Source organism: Bubalus kerabau, chromosome 4 (assembly GCF_029407905.1).
Source record: "Bubalus kerabau isolate K-KA32 ecotype Philippines breed swamp buffalo chromosome 4, PCC_UOA_SB_1v2, whole genome shotgun sequence".
Taxonomy (NCBI): domain Eukaryota; kingdom Metazoa; phylum Chordata; class Mammalia; order Artiodactyla; family Bovidae; genus Bubalus; species Bubalus kerabau.
The window spans coordinates 30,969,562-30,990,399 of record NC_073627.1 but is presented as its reverse complement, the minus strand read 5'-3'; the positions used below and the strand labels follow the sequence as shown (position 1 = coordinate 30,990,399).

Sequence of the window (20,838 nt, the reverse complement as noted above, 5' to 3'; positions counted from 1 at the left end):
AAATGATGTATATATTGGGATATGATGGGACAATGACAATGTAGCCAAAGTGCCCAAGAAAATCTGGGCAAATCATGGATGTTGCAGAGTTGAAGGTAATCTTGAGCTGGGGTTTCAAGGATGAATAGGAGTTTGCTAGACAGCCAGGATGTGGGGAGCTGGGAAGGGAGGAAGCAGGCAGAGGAGGGCCAGGCACATGCATGAGTGTGGATGCAGAAGAAAGCTTGGTGGGTTTGCAGCCTGATTTGCATACGAGAACAGACTGGGGTGCTGGGAATCCTCTGCTTTTGTGGTGGGAATAGATGTGATGTGGGTACGGCAGGTATGGGATGCTAGGAGCAGGGATCAGACCACAATCACCTCCGAGACTCCAAAAGTTTCTCCCAACGGTTGGTTGTTGGGCCCTGATGCATTTTTATGGGCCTGGTTATGACTGGAAGGTCTACTTTATTTCATTACAATCAGTGTGTGTGTGTGTGTGTGTGTGTGTGTGTGTGTGTGTCTCAGTCGCTCAGTCGTGTCCAACTCTCCAATCCCATGGGCTGTAGCCCTCCAGGCTCCTCTGTCCATGAGGATTCTCCAGGCAAGAATACTGGAGTGGGTTGCCCTGCCCTCCTCCAGGGGATATTCTCAATGCAGAGATCGAACCTGGGTCTCCTGCGTTGCAGGCAGATTCTTTACCATGTGAGCCACCAGGGAAGCCCCCCTTAAACCCCCCCCCATTTCCAGCCTGAGCCCTTTGGAGCAGCATATCTGACCCTCTGCCCACTGGTCCTTCAAAATGAGGCCCTGAGAAGACCACAGTGTTTATAAAAAGGCTTAAAAATCATTACTGTCTTTTCAAGGAACTCTATTCTATGCTTTGAACTTACCAAAATGTATACAGAATTGTTTCTAATTTAGCCTTCACTTGTATGGATAGAAGCTGAGTACAGAGGGAAGAATTTTTATTAGTCATGTAGTAGTAGTCTTTAAAAATATATAATCATTTTATTGCACTTCACTACTGTGCTTCGAAGATACTGCATTTTTAATGAACTGAAGGGTTGTGGAGCTATGACAGCAAAGTCTACTACTGGGGGCCTTTTTCCAACAACATTTGCTTATTTTGTGTATCTGTGTGACATTTCAGTAATTCTTGCAATATTTCAAACTTTTTCATTATTATTATCATATTAGTTATGGTGATATGTGATCCGTGATCTTTGATGTTATTGTTACAACTGGCTGAAGGCTCAGATGATATCTACTTTTCAATTAAGGTATGTATGTTATTTTTTTTTTTTTTTTAGATATAATGCTATTGCATACTTAATAGACTATGGTATAGTGTTGACATTACTTTTATATGCACTAGGAAACCAAAAAATTCCTATTGACTTGCTTTATTGCGGTGGTCTGGGCCTGTACTTGCAGTATCTCTGAAGTCTGTTTGTCTTTTAAAAAGTAATACAGGCTTCCTTAAGAAAAAAAACAAACAAAAGCAAAATAAAACTGTACAGAATTCTGTGAAAATTAAGAAGTGCTAGTGTTCTTCCCTGGCCCAACTAAAGAGCAGTGGCTATTGACAAATCTGGTGTGTGTTCTTTTAGAATATACATACAGAAATGTATATATTGCTTTTTGTTTTGAAATGTAAATGAAACAATTCTATGGACTCCAGCACAAAAGCAACAAGTGAATACTCAGTCTGTAGGCTGCATTTCCCAGTCACATTCAGTTCCCAAGTGTCCGGAAGAGGGCCTCTAAGCCCTTTTCTAGGCTTGAACCTCAGCACGTGCACAACCACCATTTGTGCCAACACAGCAGTGGTGCCTATCAGACCAACACCCATTATCCAGTTCCTGGACCTTGAACTGTTCTTTTTCTTCAGCCTCTAGCACGGTGCCTTGCCCATTCCAGGAGCTTTAATCTGTATCTGTTAATCACATTCATTTAAACATCACATGGTCCTTTAAATTAGCAGAACCTACAAGTATTAAGGAACTGGGTAAGGTTACCAAGCATATCCACTTAGTTGTCTAATGACTCAGATGCCTTCTCTTGAAAATGGAACTGTTTTCTCTCTTTAAGGCTTTGGCTAAGGGGTTTACTTAGGTGAGCTCCTATGGCTAAAAGCCTCCTTGGAATCAAGCCATAAAGTTCAGAGCAATGGAAGACAGCACTGACAGTACACAACCTCAGATGTTCTCTTAAGCACACGTTGGTCGTTCGCTTACCCTAATCAAGTGGTGACCTACTTTCCTGCAGAAAATCAGGAATCAATTCCGTCTTCCTTTCTGTTTCTGAATCCTAGCACTGACTGTCATTTATTAAACGTCTGACCTCAGAGGAGTCTCTTAAGCTGCAGTTTCTTTGTGTGAAACTAAAAAAGGATCATAAAAAAACCTGTCTTTGTTCAGTCAGTTGAAGAATTGAATGAGGTGACCTTTGTGCAATTGTGAGTCAGGCTTGGAGGAGTCAGGGCGCGGTGACCAGATGGCCTTGGCTGCAAGGCTGCAAAGCTGACACTCTGCTAGTGTCAGCTGGATGACCCCGGGCAGATGACTCAACCTCTCACTAGTCCTCTGTTTCTCATCTATAACCTGGGGAAGTAACTGGATTATTTTCAAGATCATGTGTTTAGCGAGGTCCTTGGCACTGACAGTGAACTGAATGTATAGTTACCAGGATTATTCTGAATGTGGGCCTTCTGCGAAACCTTCCTTTCCCTTCGTCCCCTTCATCCTTCCCTTTGACTCGTCTAAATAACCCAGAGCAAGATTCCAGAGCTCTGCGTTGCTCGGTTAGGAAACTAGAGGCTGGAAGACTGAAAAGTGCATGCTGCCAGGGACTGAACTGTGTTCTCCGCAAATCTGAGGGTTGAAGCCTTAATCCCCAATATGACTGTATTGGAGATGGGGTCTTTAGGAGGTCATTAAGGTTAAGTGAGGGGCTTCCCAGATGGTGACAGTGGTAAAGAACCCGCATGCCAATGCAGGAGACATGAGAGACTTGTGTTCGATCCCTGGCTTGGGAAGATCCCCTGGAGGAGGGCATGGCAATCCACTCCAGTATTCTTGCTTGGAGAATCCCCATGAACAGAGAAGCCTGGCGGACTATGTTATGGTCCATAGGGTCGCAAAGAGTTAGACAAAACTGAAGTGACCTTAGCATGCATGTGCACAAGGTTAAATGAGGTCATAATGATAAGCCCTAACCCTATAGAGGAGAAGGAAATGGCACCCCACTCCAGTACTCTTGCCTGGAAAATCCCATGGACAGAGGAGCCTGGTAGGCTACAGTCCATGGGGTCATGAAGAGTCAGACACGACTGAGTGACTTCACTTTCACTTTTCACTCTCATGCATTGGAGAAGGAAATGGCAGTCCACTCCAGTGTTCTTGCCTGGAGAATCCCAAGGATAGAGGAGCCAGGTGGTCTGCTGTTTATGGGCTCGCACAGGGTCGGACACTACTGAAGCAACTTAGTAGCAGCAGCAGCAACCCTATAGGACTGGTGGCCTTGTAAGAAGAGGAAGAGAGAAACTTCCCTCTCCCCACTGCTTGGGAGCAGATAGGGAGAAGATGGCCATTTGCATGCCAAGAAGGAAACCCTCTCCAGAAATCAACCCTGCTGCACCTTGATTTTATACTTTCAACCTCCAGAATTGTGAGAGAAAAATACATTTCTGTTGTTTAAACTGCCCAGACTCTGGTATTTTGCCATGGTGGCCTGAGCAGACTAAGACACCTGGCTTCCTTGAATCTTCAAACTGGCTGTGGAATTATTTATTTTTAACATGTTTATGACTCCTCTTACGAGTAGCATCTTACAAGTAGGGGATGTTGCTGAAACTGCATGATCTTTTGGATATATAAAATATAATAAGTTAAGTCAGATTCTTAATTTCTTATCAAAAAGACATATGCGCCAACATGAAAAGGCTCAATGGCCAAAGAGGAGATGATTGCAGTATCAAAGAGCATAATGATTTAAAGTGAAAAACCGAACATGTAAGTTCCTGCCTGCCTCATCCGACAAACCAACAAATAATTGGTTACTGGTCAGGTATGTAGGGGATCAACTCCTATTCTGAAAATGGCAACAAAAGGGAAAGAAGCATTTTAGCCTGTCTTTTGGAGTCAAACTATATATATTAGGGTAACTAAATAGCCCCAGTTGATAAAGTTCTGCTTTATAGAAGAATTATAGCTGGTATATTTGGAACTCGGGAGATATTTAGAGACTCACCATTTTGCAATCTCTACTTAATTAATGATTACTCATCATGAAAGCACTACATGAAAGGCTGATGTGGGTCTTTACAATGAAAAGGAATGGCCGTTACCACGTAAACGCACCAGCTGATTGTAGGATCACTGAAAGTGAGACAGTACACGTCTCCTGAAATGATGGAACGGGGAGTACATGGAACGGCTTCTGGTCCCTGAGTTAGTGTCCATTTCCAGTTTGCAAGAAATACAGAGGATAAAACCACCACTGAGGCAATACCACGAAGAAGCAACAGACAGTTGTCTACATGACGACTGCCTCAGTTTTTTCAACAATCAATGACATTGGGGGGGGGAAGGGATATGAAGCATATCAACCAGCTATAATGTGTGCACTTTGTTTATATCCTGATTTGAACAAACCTACTGTGAAAAAACACTTTTGAGCTACTCAGAGCAGCTCAAAATGGACTGGGTGTTTGACAAACCAAGGAATTGCCATTACTATCAATTTTGTTTGATGGGTTGCTAATGACGTTGTGGCTGCATGAAAAAAAGTCTATCTTCTTAAGAGATCTATCCTTAAGTACATAAGGTAGAATAACCTGATGTACTGATGGCTGGGTTTTATTTTTAAAATACTTCATACATGGGAGGAAAAAATTGGGAGACTGGGATTGACATATACACACCATTATATAAAAATACGTAAGGACCTACTGTTCGGCACAGGGCACTCTGCTCAGTATTCTGTAATGGCCTATATAGGAAAAGAATCTGAAAAAAGAGTGGATATATATATGTATAATAGATTCACTTTGCCATGCAGCAGAAACTAACTACAACATTGTAAATCAACTATACTCCAATAAAAAGAAAAAACACAGCTAAGTTATAACTGCAAAATAACCCCTAAAACTTCACACACAAATGATATATGGGGATACATGCATGCATAGCAAAGGCTTGATAATTACTGGCCTTAGACAACAGGCATGTGAGGGTTCATAATACTGTTCTTTACACTTCTGACATATTTTATATTTTTTTTAAAGATTAAAAAAGTAGCTATCTTAAGACAAAATCTGAACAGAAGTTGAAAAAATTCATTTGCGTTACACTGCCACTTGAAAACAAATGTGAAACTATATTCAGGCGACTTCTCAAATAAGAATGTTCTTACCCACCCACATGAGTTTTTTGTCTTTTGAGTGTACACTGTGCATTTATTGCCACTGAATTTCCACATTGTTAAAAGATAAATTTACCTGTTTTCAATAATCATTACGTTGGAGAGGGGAATCCCCAGAACATCACAGCTCTGCAAGAGTTCCTTCTTACGGATCTCCCCTTGATTGTAGTAATTTCCTGAGGATAACAAATACATGGTCGTCCATTTCTTTATCAGTGGAGATCTATTGTCCACTCATTCTCATTTTGTTCCCTAAAGGATTTAAACTATCTGAAAATTTTGTGGTTGTGATAAAAAGTTGGAGAAACACAACACTAGGGTTACTACTGTCAGACACACCTGTGAAGCACAATCTTTATAATCACCATTGAATTCCTCTCCATCTCTGTCTATCCATATGTCTGTCTGTCTGCCTGTCTGTGTTTCAGCCGCATGCTACAGGCTTTGCGTACTGGCTCTGCAGTTAGCAGATTTAGGACTGACTCTTCTGTAACCACTCAGAATAAGTAGGATATCCAGACACACTACTCTTTTGGGCCTATTATTTAATCTTATTTTTTAAATTGAAGTATAATTGATTTAGAATGTTGTGCTGTACAGCAAAGTGACTCAGTTATACACACATATATAGACATTCTCTTTTTTATATTCTTTTCCAACTCAGTTTATCACAGGATACTGAATACAGTTCCCTCTGCTATACAGTAGGACCTTGCTGTTTATCCATCCTGCATGTAATAGTTTACCTCGAGTAAATCCCCAAACTCCTAGTCCTTCTACCCCACAACTCCCTCCTCCTTGGCAACCACAAGTCTGTTCTCTATGTCTGTGTGTTTCTGTTACAGATAGATTCATTTGTGCCATATTTCAGATTCCTCATATAAGTAATTTCATGTGGTATTTGTCTTTCTTTGATTTACTTCATTTAGTATGATAATCTCTAGGTCCAGCCATGATGCTGTAACTGGCATTTTTCATTCTTTCCTATGGGTAACTTCCATTGTATATATTTCCCACATTGTCTTTATCGAGTCCTCTGTGGGCCATTTAGGTTGTTGCCATGTCCTGGCTATTGTGAATAATGCTGCTATGACCACAGGTGTGCATGTTCAGTTCAGTTCAGTTCAGTCGCTCAGGTGTGTCTGACTTTGCGACCCCACGGACTGCAGCATGCCAGGCTTCCCTATCCATCCCCAACTCCCAGAGCTGGCTCAAACTCATGTCCATTGAGTCAGTGATGCCATCCAACCATCTCATCCTCTGTCATCCCCTTCTCCTCCTGCCTTCAATCTTTCCTAGCATGTATCTTTTTGAATTAGTGTTGTCTGGGTATATGTCATTTGGGCCCCTTTAAATTGATAGTCTTCAAATATCTGTTAAACACTTAAAGAGGCTGCCATTCCTGAGTATTTTAGGAAAATATCCTCCTTTGGAATTTGGTAACCAGTTATTCCAGCATGCCTCTGGGGATCTGGACCACATCAGCACCCTAAATAGCTCATAAATTCTTTATTTTCCTGACACATACACTGCTGCTGCTGCTAAGTTGCGTCAGTCGTGTCCACTATACTTCCCAGTAACTGCTCTGTATCCTTACAAATAACTTACAGTGACATTTTGGTACCACTTAAATTGCATTTCGGGCTTCCCTGGTGGCTCAGTGGTAAAGAACACAGCTGCCAGTGTAGGAAATGCAGGTTCGATTCCTGAGTCTGGAAGACACCCTGGAGAAGGGAATACCCACTCCAGTATTCTTGCCTGTGGAATCCCATGAGCCAAGGAGTCTGGTGGGATACAGTCCATGGGGTCACAGACTCAGACTCGACTGAGTGGCTAAGCACACAAACTGTACTTATGAGCAGTTGTCTGGCTGCTGCACCCCTCAATCCAACTCTCCGGCAGATAATTGCGTATATGCTTTGTGCTAGTTAACTTTCCTGAGCCATTGGTTTCTCTAGCTGTGAAGTGGGGACGATGGCCTTCTCCTGAGGCTTTCCTGAAGATTATGTGATAATACACATCCACCTGGTTTGGTTCTCAGAGTTAATCTCCCTTTTCTTTGACTTTTTATCTTTACATTCCCCCTTTTCCTCTCCTTTCCCTCTGAATTACAATCCACCGTTATCATCCAGATCAAATGCCAATCCCTCTGGGAAGCCTTCTGCTATTTTCTTTTTTTGGATAACTGCTTTACAATATTGCACTGGTTTCTGCCATACATCAGTGTGAATCAGCCACAGGTATGCCTTCTGCTATTTTTCCCTGGCAAGTAATCGTTTCCAGTGTTCTGCTCAGAAGGATGAGCTCTCCTCTGGGATCTGATGAATAAGTCCTAAATGTCTTTGACCTTAAAAGCCTCGGTCTCATTCCTGGTGTCAGCACCCTGCAGGCACTCATGAGGCCCGGAGAGAGTGGAGAATGGCTCTGCTTCCTGTCCCAGAAAACTCAGAAACTCCCAAGTGAAACCTTTCCACTGCTGCAGGGGTTCCTCTAGGGTGAGTTTTGAACTCTTTGAACCCAGATAGGAGACAGTCGCTATGTTGTATCTGACAGAAGGACTAACCCCCAAGAGACTCCAGACAACAATTTCATTTTGTACTGTACTCATCACAAATTTTTGAGTCAGAAATTGTCAATTTTGTGACAGTCATCATATTTTAGGTTCCCCTCTCCTATTTTGTCTCAAGGTTGCTTATCTTTGGTACTAAGAGCCTAACTTACAATAGTGATGCGATTCCTGATGTCTGAGGCCGAACACATTAGACTCTGATTATTGGTCATGAGAAACTGCTTGGGGAGCTGATTTTATTGCTTTGTGTTTGAACTGAGGAACATAGAAGGGGTTACGGAGTTGAAGTCAGAGAGCATCTGAGGTGTTTTCACTAGGTCTGGTAAACACGTAGGCACTTCAGTGGAGTAAGTGGCTATGACCCTCCAGAACAGTGCACCCTGTCAGTAGACAGTAGGGTGTCACAAGTCATATGCAGGTTCAAGGAGAGAAACAGGCTCCACTTCCTGATTGGGAGAACCAGTCTTTCCCTCCAAACTGTCCTCCATATGCCACTGGAACGAGCTTTCTAAAATACAAAACTGTCTGTGCTAATTCTCCACCAAATGTATTTTACAACACCGTACAGTCTACTGTGGCTTTCTCCCATTTGTATATGAATAGATATCTCAGTGGTTGGGCTTCCCAGATGGCGGTAGTGGTAAAGGATCCCCCTGCCTATGAGGGAGACTCAAGAGACATGGTTGGGAAGATTCCCTGGAGGAGGAGGAGGACATGGCAACCCACTCCAGTATTCTTACGTGAACTGCATGGAAAGAGGAGCTGGGGGGGGGGGGGGCGGGGGGGTGGTGGGGGGGTGTGTGGTACAGTCTGTGGGGTCTCAAGGAGTTAGATGCGACTTGAGCACACAAACACGCACACCTCAGTGGTTACATAAACTGGAGAAATGCTGGACTAAACTAAACTAAATAGGATTTTTTATAGCAAGACTTCACCAAGATGTGGACAGTCTAACAAGGACTATACAGCTTTAAAGCAGGGGGGTTGGGGATAGCATATCTGATTCAAAGTTCCCTAAACTTGTTGGGTCACGTTATTAACTTTTTTAAATAGCAGCTTGATGAACTGGTATTTCTTGGAACATACAATGGGAATCAAATGAGTTATTCCTTAACTGTCACAGCTACAAGACGTGTGAGGCGGATTGGATGTAATGGCTCAGAACTGCAAAGACCCACAGGGTTCTGGTTCCTCCACATCCTAGCTCTTAACTTTGGTTAAGTTACTTTTTTGTGATTTAGATTCCATAGTTTAAAAAAAGGTGCGGGGGGGGGGGGGGACAAATTATATACATGTGTACCATTCTGTGTATTTAATGCTTATCATAGGATTGCTGAGAGGATTATATGAGCCACTAATAAGATACAATTTCCCCCCCTGCTTCTCCCTACCCCTCAGAACTGGAGTTTTGAAGCATTCAAATGAGTCCCAGACTTACTTATGTTTTTACTATTTCTCTGAATGACTTGCCCTATTTCCTGTGAACCTAAGTCCTATTTTAAAAGACCAGCTCAAAAGAAAAGCTTTTCAAAGTTTCCTTACTCCAACTCTGTGAAAAGAAAATTCATGCTTTTCCCCATTTTGGGTCCACAGTATTTTCTCTGTCATGCAGTTACAGCTTTCATTATGTTATATAACAAGTTATTAACTTCCTGCTTTTCAAGTTAGAATAAATCAGGAAGGTGGCTAATGTTTAATCCATACATGTTTTCAATGATTTGGGGATTTTAAAAGTAATTTTAAAAACTACAAAGAAAGTTAGATGCAGAGGAAACAATGAAAGACAACAATACAGATACTAATATATCAGTATGTGTCCAGAGTCTGGTAGGTCTTATATTTTTGAAAAAATTTTGATTTCTGGCCTCAACCTACTAGAAAACAAGAAGAAATTTAGTAAAGAATCCCCTGTACCTATAATACTTTGTAAATAAAATTCAACCATCTCAAAATAAATTTTGCTTATATTAATTTGATTTCCATAGTTGATAAAAACATAAAATTAAAAGCAAAAAAAAAACAAAAAAAAAATAAATAAAAGCAAAAAAAAAAAAGAGACCATTACTTGCATCTATTTGCAATTATTATCTTTAATATAACAAACTGAGAAAAGTGCTTAGATTGAAATTCTCATTATATATGAAAAACGGTTTAATCTTTACTGCCAATAAAAATTTTTTTTGAGGAAAAAAATGTTAAAGCAAGAAGTATACATAAAGAGGTTATTTGTAATAGAGATAAACTGGGGGAAAAAAAACTTCTAAATATACATACAATAATAAGGAGCCAGAGATCAAATTGCCAACATCTGTTGAATCATCGAAAAAGCAAAAGAGTTCGAGAAAAACATCTACTTCTGCTTTATTGACTATGCCAAAGCCTTTGACTGTGTGGATCACAACAAACTGGAAAATTCTTAAAGAGATGCGAATACTGGACCACCTGACCTGCCTCCTGAGGAACCGGTATGCCTGTCAAGAAGCAACAGTTAGAACTGGACATGGAACAACAGACTCGTTCCAAATGGGGAAAGGAGTACATCAAGGCTGTACATTGTCACCCTGCTTATTTAACCTATATGCAGAGTACATCATGTGAAATGCCAGGCTGGATGAAGCACAAGCTGGGGTCAAGATTGCCAGGAGAAATGTCAATAACCTCAGATATGCCTATGACACCACCCTTATGGCAGAAAGCAAAGAACTAAAGAGCCTCTTGATGAAAGTGAAAGAGGAGAGTGAAAAAATCAGCTTAAAGCTCAACATTCAGAAAACTAAGATCATGGCATCACATCACTTCATGGCAAATAGATGAGAAACACTGGAAACAGTTGACAGACTTTATTTTTGGGGGCTCCAAAATCACTGCAATGAAATTAGAAGACACTTGCTTCTTGGAAGAAAAGCTATGACCAACCTAGACAGTATATTAAAAAGCAGAGACATTACTTTGCCAACAAAGGTCTGTCTAGTCAAAACTATGGTGTTTCCAGTAGTCATGTATAGATGTGAGAGTTGGACCATAAAGAAAGCTGAGCGCCGAAGAATTGATGCTTTTGAACTGTGGTGTTAGTGTTGGAGAAAACTCTTGAGAGTCCCTTGGACTGTAAAGGGATCCAACCAGTCAATCCTAAAGAAAATCAGTCATGAATATTCATTGGAAGGACTGATGCTGAAGCTGAAACTCCAATACTTTGACCACCTGATGTAAAGAACCAACTCACTGGAAAAGACCCTGATAAAAGCAGGAGAAAGGGACAACAGAGGATGAGATGGTTGGATGGCATCACTGACTCGATGGACATGAGTTTGAGTAAGCTCCGGGAGTTGGTGATGGACAGGGAAGCCTGGTGTGCTGCAGTCCATGGGGTCGCAAAGAGTTGGACATGACTGAGTGACTAAACTGAATTGAAGGGATGACTAACTAAAAGACTTCCTTGGTGGCTCAATGCTAGAGACACGGGCTTTATCCCTGGGTTGGGAAGATCCCCTAGAGAAGGAAATGGCAACCCACTCCAGTATTCTTGCCTGGGAAATCCCGTGGACTGAGGAGCCTGGCGGGCTACAGTCCATGGGGTCCAGTCCATGGGGTTGCAAAAGAGTTGGTCACGACTTAGCGACTAAACAATAACAAACTAAATTAAGGTTTATCCCTATGAAACCATTTAAAAGGCTATATACCTAATTCTAATTAATATGGATAAATGTTTAAATTAAAAGTTTCAGAAAGATGTGTTCATTACCTAACTCGTTTCAGTTTTATTCCCAGGGCAGAGTATACATCCTAGCAGACAGACTTTTTTTAATGAAAAAAAATTTTTTTTTTTTAGTCAAGACTTTTTAAAGAGAAGTTTTAGGCTCACAGCAAACTTGAAGGTAAGATACAGAGAGTTTCCATAGACTCCCTGCCCCACACTTCCACAGCCTCCCCATTATCAGCATCTCCCACTGGATGGTACATTTGTTACAACTGGTGAACCTCCACTGACACCATCATCATCCAAAGTCCACACTTCCCATTAGGTTCACTCCTGGTCTTGTACAGTCCGTGGGTTTGGAGAAAAGTATGACAACCCACCCCAGTATTCTTGCCTAGAAGATCCCATGGACTGAGGAGCCTGTTGGGCCACAGTCCCTGGGGTTGCAAAGAGTCAGAAACAACTTAGTGAATGAGCATGCATACAATGCCATGTATCCATCATTATAGTATCAGAGTATTTTCACTGCCCTAAGAATCCTCTGTGCTCTGTCTATACATCCTTTCTCCCATCCCAGCCCCTGATCCCCACTTTTTACTGTCTCCATAGTTTTGCCTTTTCTTGATTGTCACGTAGGTGGAGTCATACAGTACAAAGCCTTTTCAGATTGGCGTCTTTCATTTAGTAATACGCATGTAAGATTCCTTCTTTTCATGACTTGACAGGTCATGTCTTTTTAGCTCTAATATTCCACTCTCTGAATGGACCACAGTTTATCCACACACCTACTGAAGGACATCTTGGTTGCTTTCATGTTTTGGCAATTACAAATAAAGCTGCCTTAAACATCTGGGTGTAGGTTTTTGGATGAACATGTTTTCACTTTCTTTGGATAAATACCAAGGAGGGTTATTGCTGATAAGTGTATGTTTAGGTTTGTAAGAGATTACCAAACTTCCTTACAAAGTGACTGCACCATTTTGTGTTCCCATCAACAGTGAATGAGAATTCCTTTGCTCCACATCCTCACCAGCATTTAGTGATGTTAATGTTCTGGATTTTGGCCATTTATTATTATTATTTAATCTCTTGGCCGTGCTGTTTGGCATGTGGGACCTGAGTTCCTTGACCAGAGATGGAACCGGCACCCCCTACATTGGCAGCCTGTAGTCTTAACCACTGGTCTGCCAGGGAAGTTCCCTGCCTATTTTAATAGTGATTAGTACACAAAAGTTTTTAATAAATATTTAAGAAATTAATGACAAAGTAATATTCTGTGACAAATCGTATAAAACATGCTTATTGAGAAAAATCTGTATAGAAAAAGAACTGGTATGAAACACAACCAAATGGGAAAAGAGCTCATTGGGCATGTTACAACCAGCTTTATTGAGGTATGGTTTTTACATACCATCCATTTCACCCACTGTATATGTACAGTTTAGTTATTTCATTTATACAGCTGTGCAATTATCACCATAACCCAGCATAATGGTCAATTTCTGTTTTCTCATCCCATCTTTTCTGTACGGTAAAGGAGGATTCATTCTTTGAAAGGTCCCTTCAGTTAAAGCTGGGTGGAGTGGACCGCTAAAACGACCTGTAAGATTTTTTGTCTAATGGGCTCTCCCCTCGGTTTGACATGTACATTTTCTAGCACAGAATGAAGAGTTGAGCAGTCATGACACGGCCTAGATTCTGTTTGGTCGTTATTCTTGGCCCTCCTGTTAATGAAAAGGTTCCACAGAATACTGATTACAGCCACAGTTCCCAGCGCAGATGTAGGTATTTATCGGAAGCAAATGCTCTCCAATCGCCGTAGCGGGGAGCCTGGCTCACATGCGGCCCACGTGCCCCCACCCCGGGAAGCCGACCCTGGCTGGGATCACGGATTCTCGCCCCAGGAAAGGGTCCTCCTTCAGTGTATTCATTCGCCTGGCGCCTACGACAGAAACCTCTTCGGTAAGAAGCTGACTGAAACAGGCCGGCGCCTGAATTATCTCCGCCGCCCCGAGTCCCCGCGCCCCGCCTACAGCATCCTACCTGCGGAGAAGCAGAGCAGGAACAACTGGTGCCGCAGGCGGGCCAAGCCTAGAATAGTGGGAGCAAAGAACATGGCTTCATCGTCGGGGTGCGCCGTCACCAGAAGTGTCCGGCTTCCGCCTCCGGGCAGGCCAGCCTGCTCCGGCCTTGTCATTCGCTCCCAGGAGCCCCAAACCCAGAGAACGCCCCATACCAGGACAGCCGCCGCCAGACACAGAAGCGGCGCCGCCACTTCCATGCCCCAAGAGGAGAAAGTGCGCCTGCGCAGACCGGGAGGCTGCCGCCGGGCCGACTCCGGCGGGAAAACCGAGCTCGCGGAAACCCCGTTCCGACTGTAAGTCCGTCCCGCCGGCCTCCCCAACGGCCGGAGGTTTTAAGCGTCGGGCTGTGTGCTCATAGACGGACGCCTCCCAGGCCCTCTTCACGGGCTCTCGCTACTTTAAGCGGCCTTTACGAGCTCTCATGCCCGCTCGGCTTTAGGGCTGAGCGACCTCCTTGCCGTCCACATAGAACTTAAGGGGAAGCGTCTGAAAAGAACCCCCAACCTCTTGAGTGCGAGTTCTCTTCATGTCACTTTTTTTATCACTCGTTTCTTAAAACCTGGGCTTTCTCGTAACTATCCGGGTGGACACCGACTGTGTTTCTCCTCCCTAATTGTGGGATGTGGAGTGGCGGCTTCTCTAAAGGAACAGTATGCGGTGGCGAGGTCCGTCCGGTCAGTTCCTTGGGAGCGTGAGGCCGAGAGCGTACTTGGCGGGCGCGGGGGCCCGGGATCCTCGGAGGGAGGGCTGGCATCACGGGCGGGTCGGCCGCGCACGGTGTTTCAGGGAGGCCCGCTGCGAACGCAGCCCGAGCCCGGGAAGCAGCGGGCTGGTGGCCGCGCGACCCTGGCAGCCCGGGCTTGAAGGCCCGCGTCTTTCCCTCTCCCACGCCCGCGGGGAGGCCCGGGCGCGACGGCTCCGCGTTGGGGCCGCCGCCGTCGCCGGATCGAGGCAGGATGCCAGGGGGTCGGACACGGGCAACCCGGGAAGCTCGGCCAGCGGAGGGAGTCGGCCTGCCAGCCTCCGGAAGGAGGAGGAGCCGGCGCCGGAGCCGCCTCAGCCGCGGTCGCCGGGCCGGGGGGGAGGAGAGGGGTTGAGTCAAGATGGCGGCCGAGGTGGCGAAGCAGCAGCGGCGGCGGCGGCGGCGGCGGCTGGAGTGAGCTCCCGGCTCGCCGCGCCGACCAGGGCCCGGGCAGGGCCGCGCGCGGGGCTGCGTCCTGCCCCTCAGGCCCGGGGCCGCGCCGTCCGCCGCTCTCCGTCCGCTCCCGGTGAGTAGGCCTGGCGCCCGCAGCCCGGCCTCCGGGCCGCCGCTCGCCCGGGGCCGCCGAGGGCTTCGGGGGCGCTCGCCGCCGGGATGCCTTCCCGGCCGGCGAGGGGCGTCGCGGGACCGGCGTCTCGGGACCCGCCCAGCCACGGGCTTCTTGCCCTCAGCGGCCGGGCGAGCAGGGTGCGGCGGGGAGCGGAGCCGGTCGAGTGGGGGAGGCTGCTGGAGTTTGGAGGAAGAATGGGCCGGGGCGCCCGGGGTGTCCTGCGGGGAGGGGGCTGCGGGGGCCGGGGCGGCGGGTGGGGCCCGTGCAGGTGGCGGCCCGCGCTCCCTCCGGGGCGGAGTTGGTGGCCGCCCGCGAGTGTGCAAGGGGTCAGGGCGGGTGACAGCGGTGGACAAGTGCGTGAAGAGCAAACTAGTTCACCTTTGCGACCAAACCGCTTGGGGTGTAATGGCGAAGGGAGGGCGGGGGACGGCGGAGATGGGAACCCGGTACCTTCTGGCTTTTATCGTGGCTGTTTAACGTGGATTCTCTTTTGGGGGGAAGAGGGATTAGAGAAACTATCATTGAGAAGTCAGTCTTAGTGGCGAGGAGACAGAATTCTTCGAATTAACCGGATTAGGGGTATAGTCGTATATTAAAGGTGTGAGTGGGCATAAGTGATATTTAGTAAAAGTATGTGCTCAGAACGTGTCAGTTTTCTTTTCACCGACGTTGCGGGCTCCAGTCCCGCTTCGACAGAGTTAACCTTGGTGTGGCGGTGTGGGTAATTCTAATCTTTGGGATTAGTATTTTCACCTGCATCAGATTTGCTTCCCTAATTAGATCCTAATTGTATTGAAATTTACATTCCTTGCGTGCACCCTGGTGAGGCAGAGATGGGAGGCAGAACGTTTCGTAAAGAGCAACAGGCCAGGGATTTTAAAATGCCTGCACATCATTCATTCGTTCAGCATGTCTTGATCAATAGCTGCTGCTGATGCGTCACATGTGAGTCTCCCTTGGATAGCCGAAGAGTTGATGGCATTATTTAGTTTTTAATAGTTTTCGAAAATGTAATGTATCCTTAAAGATAGTTATTGGCAGAACCAACGTGCCTGGTCTCAGGAGCAGACCAACTTTAGAATATTATTTAGAGATGGGTAAAAATTACGGAAGAAATCTTATTTATTTCACAAGTTGTTGCAGAAAGAAGTACTGTTTTTATTTGCTCATTCTGTTAAATTCCAGTGGAAGTTTATTTATTTTAATATTTATAGTACACAGTTGCTTTGCTGTGCTTTAAGCGCACCTGTTAATGGAAATCAAGGTTAACACACACATGTATATGAATAATATGCACATACATACTTAAGGATATGATTACTTGCAATATGAAAATACTCTTTCCTTTTACAAAAGGCTTGCAATATGTTGAACTCCTCCCTCAGAGAAAATATAATAAAGAGTCCTGATTGGTCTTTAGCCATGTGTCATTTTGGAACAGGATCAACCTTTCTCTGCTTCAGTTTCCTCGTCTACGCTAGTAGGAAAATATTTGCTCTCCTAGGTTGCTACTGTGAGCCTAGGAGAATTAATAGTTGTGAAATTGCTTTACAAAGATCAAAAGGTTATATTTCTGTGTGAGAGTAACAGCTTCCTCTTCATTTTTGAAATGCTTTATCTGCGCATCTCTCACGGCATTTATTCTTTCTGCCTTGCATTTAGGTACCTACTTGTCTTATCTACTCTTGAGGACAGGAGAAGCTCTTCTCTGACTTTAAGGCACTGCCAGAAGGTATTGACACAGCAAATGTTTATTGAGTGGATTAACATTGTATTCTAATTAGAAAATTGTGTTCACAGTTACAGTTTACAATTTATGGAGTATACCTGCTGATCTGCTGTCACAGATCTGTGTAGTTGTGATTCTCTTCATGACTTCTGAGGAATAAATATTTTTAACTGAGTGTCTTGCTGGACTTCATATAGTAAAACGTAAGAATTTGGCCTGCCCACCCATTTTTTTGAAAAAGCGTAGAATGCTAAAAATTAATTCTTTCTTTGAATTTAATTGAGTAAAATTGGTTCCAAGGCTAAGTACAGATTAGTCAAGTTTTTCTAAGCTTTTTTTTTCTTCTAAATTTTGTGGATTGGAGAGTTTGTTTTGCCATTTCTATCTTTGGGAGAAAGTAGAGGCTTTTAAATAAGCCAGGGATTGATGTAGGTTAATGTCAGGCTATTTCTTACTCAGTTTTTTGTGTGTTTGTTACTCAGTTTTAATTGTATTTTGTAATCTGTCTTAACTGAAATTTCAAATTCGTAACTCATGTTTGAGGATAATAGAGATCTCGAATACTTAGTTATTTCCATGTGTTCATTTACTTCAGAGATTGAGTTTTACTGGAACGCAGTATAAAGTAGTAGTAAAGGTTGGTCAGAATTGATTATGTATGGACTTATGTTGTGTAGTTCGTTCACTTGTTCAGCTGGTGTGGCGTGCCAGTGCTATAAAAGTATAAAGTTGACGGGATCAATTATGTGCACAAACAACTCAGTCTATAGGTTGTCTGAGACTTTGTCCTTTTCAGGTTTCAGAATGCAAAAGTACATTCAGAGAGAAGGTTAAGGAAACATTGTTTTTCTCTCAGAACTTCCTTAGGAGTATTGAAAAGCTACCAGAGCTTCTGTCATGTAGCAAGAACTGTATGTAGAGCATCTGTTTTTTATTTTGGTATTCTTGTGGTGGTGGTTTTCCTTGAATATTTTTACTCTTCTACCATTTTTTCTATCCCAGAGGCTTGTGTGGTCAAAATATTACTTGGATATTACTTGGATTGTTTTCAGATACAACCTGCTTTTTTGGGGGGAAGGGGATTTCCTCTTTGCATATGAAAATGAGAGCATACAAAGCCATGAGGGTGTTGGGGGAGTCTTCAGGTTGACTCTCTATGTGTGCTGCTGTTGCCGTCACTTAACAGTAATCTCAAAGACAAATCGAAGTTGGTTAAAACAAAATGCTCATTATTTCTAGAATTATAGAACATAGAGTCATGTAGGTTAACCACATGTGTTTTACTGGTGAGTATACTGAAGGTCAGTGAACGGAACAGATCTGGCCTGAACTGTTGCTGTTGGCCAGCAGCAGAATCCAGTCCTCGGCCGTCCAGAGTAGCTCCTGCTGTCACACTATCATCAGGGGATGATTCGGTGTAAAGGTTGACACAACTGAAAACAAAAATTAGGGGGTGGGCTGGAGAATGAGCGGTCAGTCACTCAGCTGAGATATTGAATTTGAGTTCAGTAATATACCTCCTTAACTGTACATTTCTGCAGGGAAAAGATAGTTTGAAAAAAATTGGTGTTGATCTATATCAGTAATATGATCACTGGGAATTACTAGTTTCATTTTTAATCTGTTATGATGAATATCTTCTTAAACAAAAAGGCCTTTAAGGTTATCTGGACCTACTGACATTTCATGGAATTTAAGTGTTACTGTGATGGAAATTTTATTATGCCAGTGGTTTAGAGACACAATTTGATAGGTTAGGTTATGTATCAGTTATTGCTTGCTTCACTTTCAAACTGCTACTTTTTTTTAAGTATGAGAAGCTTCAGTTGTTAATATGAAAGCGTAGATAAGTAGTGTGAACATGAACTGTCTTTTTAATGTCATGTTGAAAAGCTTCATATATAATGTTAGTTTTCTATAGGTACTCATGCCATAAAATTTATTTTAAAGGAAAAGGCATAGTTTTCTTTTTAAACTAATGTCCTCACATGAATACTGAAGCATGACATGTTTGTGTGTTTTAAATTCCATTTGGGCTGTTAAATAACATGCCTATTTTGGGTTGCATTAAGAAGGGTTGTTTTTTCCCATTCTGTGCTTTTTCCAGAATGCTGTTTCCCTACCTTACACTTCCATACTACCACATATATATATTGCTGATTTTTTGAGAGGTGTTTATCACATACCACTTCATCCAGGAAGTCTCCTTGCTCCTTCCTCTTATCTGAAGATGACTTTTTTTGGTCTGAAAATTCTTAATACTTTACTTAAACCTCTGTTATAACATCATAGTTACTTATATACATGTCCATTTAATCCCTAGTAGAGTATACCATAAGCCCCTTGTGGACATGTCTATGTCTCACTTATTTTTTGATCCTTCTTCTGCCCCTGCTCCCAGAATAACTCTCTGTTCTTGAGAAAGGTGTAGTAAGGATCTGCTGAATGCATAAGAAGGAGCCTAGCGGTACTTGGTGCAGCTGTGGAAGCTGGTGGATATGCACATATGGGAACTTTATGATGAATAGTTTTTGGAAATTAATAAACAGGTAGAAACTCACCGGTGTCAGGTAAAACATGTGTTATCAGTGAATTATTATTAAAGCATTTCTTAAAATATTTCTCTTGAATTCTTGGGAGAAAGAGAAAGTAAGTGGGGAATTAGTTCATCTCAGATTATTTGTATTTCCAGATAATATTAGAACAAAAATGTGTTAACTTAAATATGCAGGGGATTTTTGAGTTGTTTTGGTGCTAGGGAAAAAAATGTGAAGTAGGAATGGTGGGTTTACAGGATTACTATAAAATCCCTTTGAAGGGTTCTCTTTGAAAGAATACTACTTGATTAATTTTATGTCAAAAATTAAATTTTTGAGTAGATTAGTCAAGATAGAAGGAAGAGAAGAGTTGAAATTACTCAATTATACATAAATAAACCGAAATTAAACCAGAATAAATTGAGGTTACATTTTTCTAGGAAAATTTGACTTGTTAGGAGGGTCACCTTTATGGTTATAGGTTGCACCTCCCTCCCATACTTTAACTGATAAGCTGTTTTCACATTTTTGTTGTCATGCATGGTTTAGAGTCAGTAGTCTGTTTTTGGCAGTTCATTTCCCTTGGCAGTAGCATATGGATTTGTATAATTTTGAAATTTTTGTTCTAAGTAGTAATCGTCATGACTTTGAACTTTTGTTCAAAGACATTTAATTTTGTATTACTTTTGATTAAGTTCTTTTAATTGAGCTTCGAATAACAATGACTTTTATGTATTTGAAATGAAACCAAAGCTTGTGCTTTCTAGGAGTTACAGCCTAAAATACGCACAGTGTAAATATGCCAGAAGTAGGGAGTGTGTAGTCCATTAATGGTGTGTGTCTATGTGTGTGAATGGGGTGGGGCATAAACTGAGCAGGAGGGGAGGGGTAGAAGGAGAAGTTACACTCTATTTACACAGAACCATTTTAATGAGTGAAGGAGGATATGTTATTTTGAAGTCTTTTCTGTTTATTATAAGCAATACATTATTTTTACAGAAGTTCAACATGGAAGTTTTAAGATATAAAGAAAGTGAAAGCATCACTTCCTAGATGTAATTTGCTAAGTGTTGTGTATTCTTTCAGGTTTTTTCCCCATGTGTTATGTAGTGTTCTATATTATGAGACCTTAATATGCTCTTCTGCTGTTCCTAGTTGGTGTTTTTAGAGCTACTTTGGTCATTAATAGCTACATAGTATTCCACTTATGAAAGAAGACAGGTGGGTTTCCCTTGTGATTGAGATGGTAAAGAATCTGCCTGCAATGTGGGAGACCTGGGTTCAATCCCTGGGTCGGGAAGATCTCCTGGAGAAGGAAACCCACTCCAGTATTCTTGCCTGGAAAATCCCATGGACGGAGAAGCCTGGTAGGCTACAGTCCACGGGGTCGCAAAGAGTTGGACACGACTGAGCGACTTCACTTTCACTTTCAGACCCTGACCAGCACTGAAAATTACTCTTTAAAATATTTTGTCAATTTAAGAAGTGGGGAAAAAAGTGATTCTA

General features: G+C 42.9%; 3 protein-coding genes across 31 annotated transcripts in view; 1 reads left to right on the top strand and 2 right to left on the bottom strand.

Annotated features, from left to right (window-relative positions):
* The window catches only part of PIGL (phosphatidylinositol glycan anchor biosynthesis class L), a 42,590-nt gene extending 28,533 nt beyond the window's left edge, over positions 1-14,057 (bottom strand). For 3 of the 5 annotated variants that reach the window (XM_055576439.1, XM_055576437.1, XM_055576436.1), the window contains exons 1-2: positions 13,716-14,049; positions 5,483-5,582 (exon numbers count right to left, since the gene is read on the bottom strand). In XM_055576439.1, the coding sequence (XP_055432414.1) occupies positions 5,483-5,582; positions 13,716-13,953 (338 nt within the window). In that variant the 5' untranslated portion in view covers positions 13,954-14,049. Of the gene's footprint in view, positions 1-5,482; positions 5,583-13,715 lie in introns of all 5 variants that reach the window. The other 2 variants (XM_055576435.1, XM_055576438.1) reach the window with 2 other exon arrangements.
* Positions 1-20,838, bottom strand: part of UBB (ubiquitin B) — a 172,830-nt gene that overhangs the window by 64,170 nt on the left and 87,822 nt on the right. The gene's annotated exons all lie outside the window — the stretch shown is intronic.
* The window catches only part of NCOR1 (nuclear receptor corepressor 1), a 115,630-nt gene continuing 108,290 nt past the window's right edge, over positions 13,499-20,838 (top strand). For 15 of the 25 annotated variants that reach the window (XM_055576415.1, XM_055576419.1, XM_055576414.1 and 12 more), the window contains exons 1-2: positions 14,293-14,430; positions 16,729-16,798. The gene's annotated coding sequence lies outside the window, so the exon portion shown is untranslated. Of the gene's footprint in view, positions 13,635-13,897; positions 14,050-14,283; positions 14,431-14,887; positions 15,025-15,860; positions 16,012-16,728; positions 16,799-20,838 lie in introns of those variants that run through there. The other 10 variants (XM_055576400.1, XM_055576396.1, XM_055576399.1 and 7 more) reach the window with 10 other exon arrangements.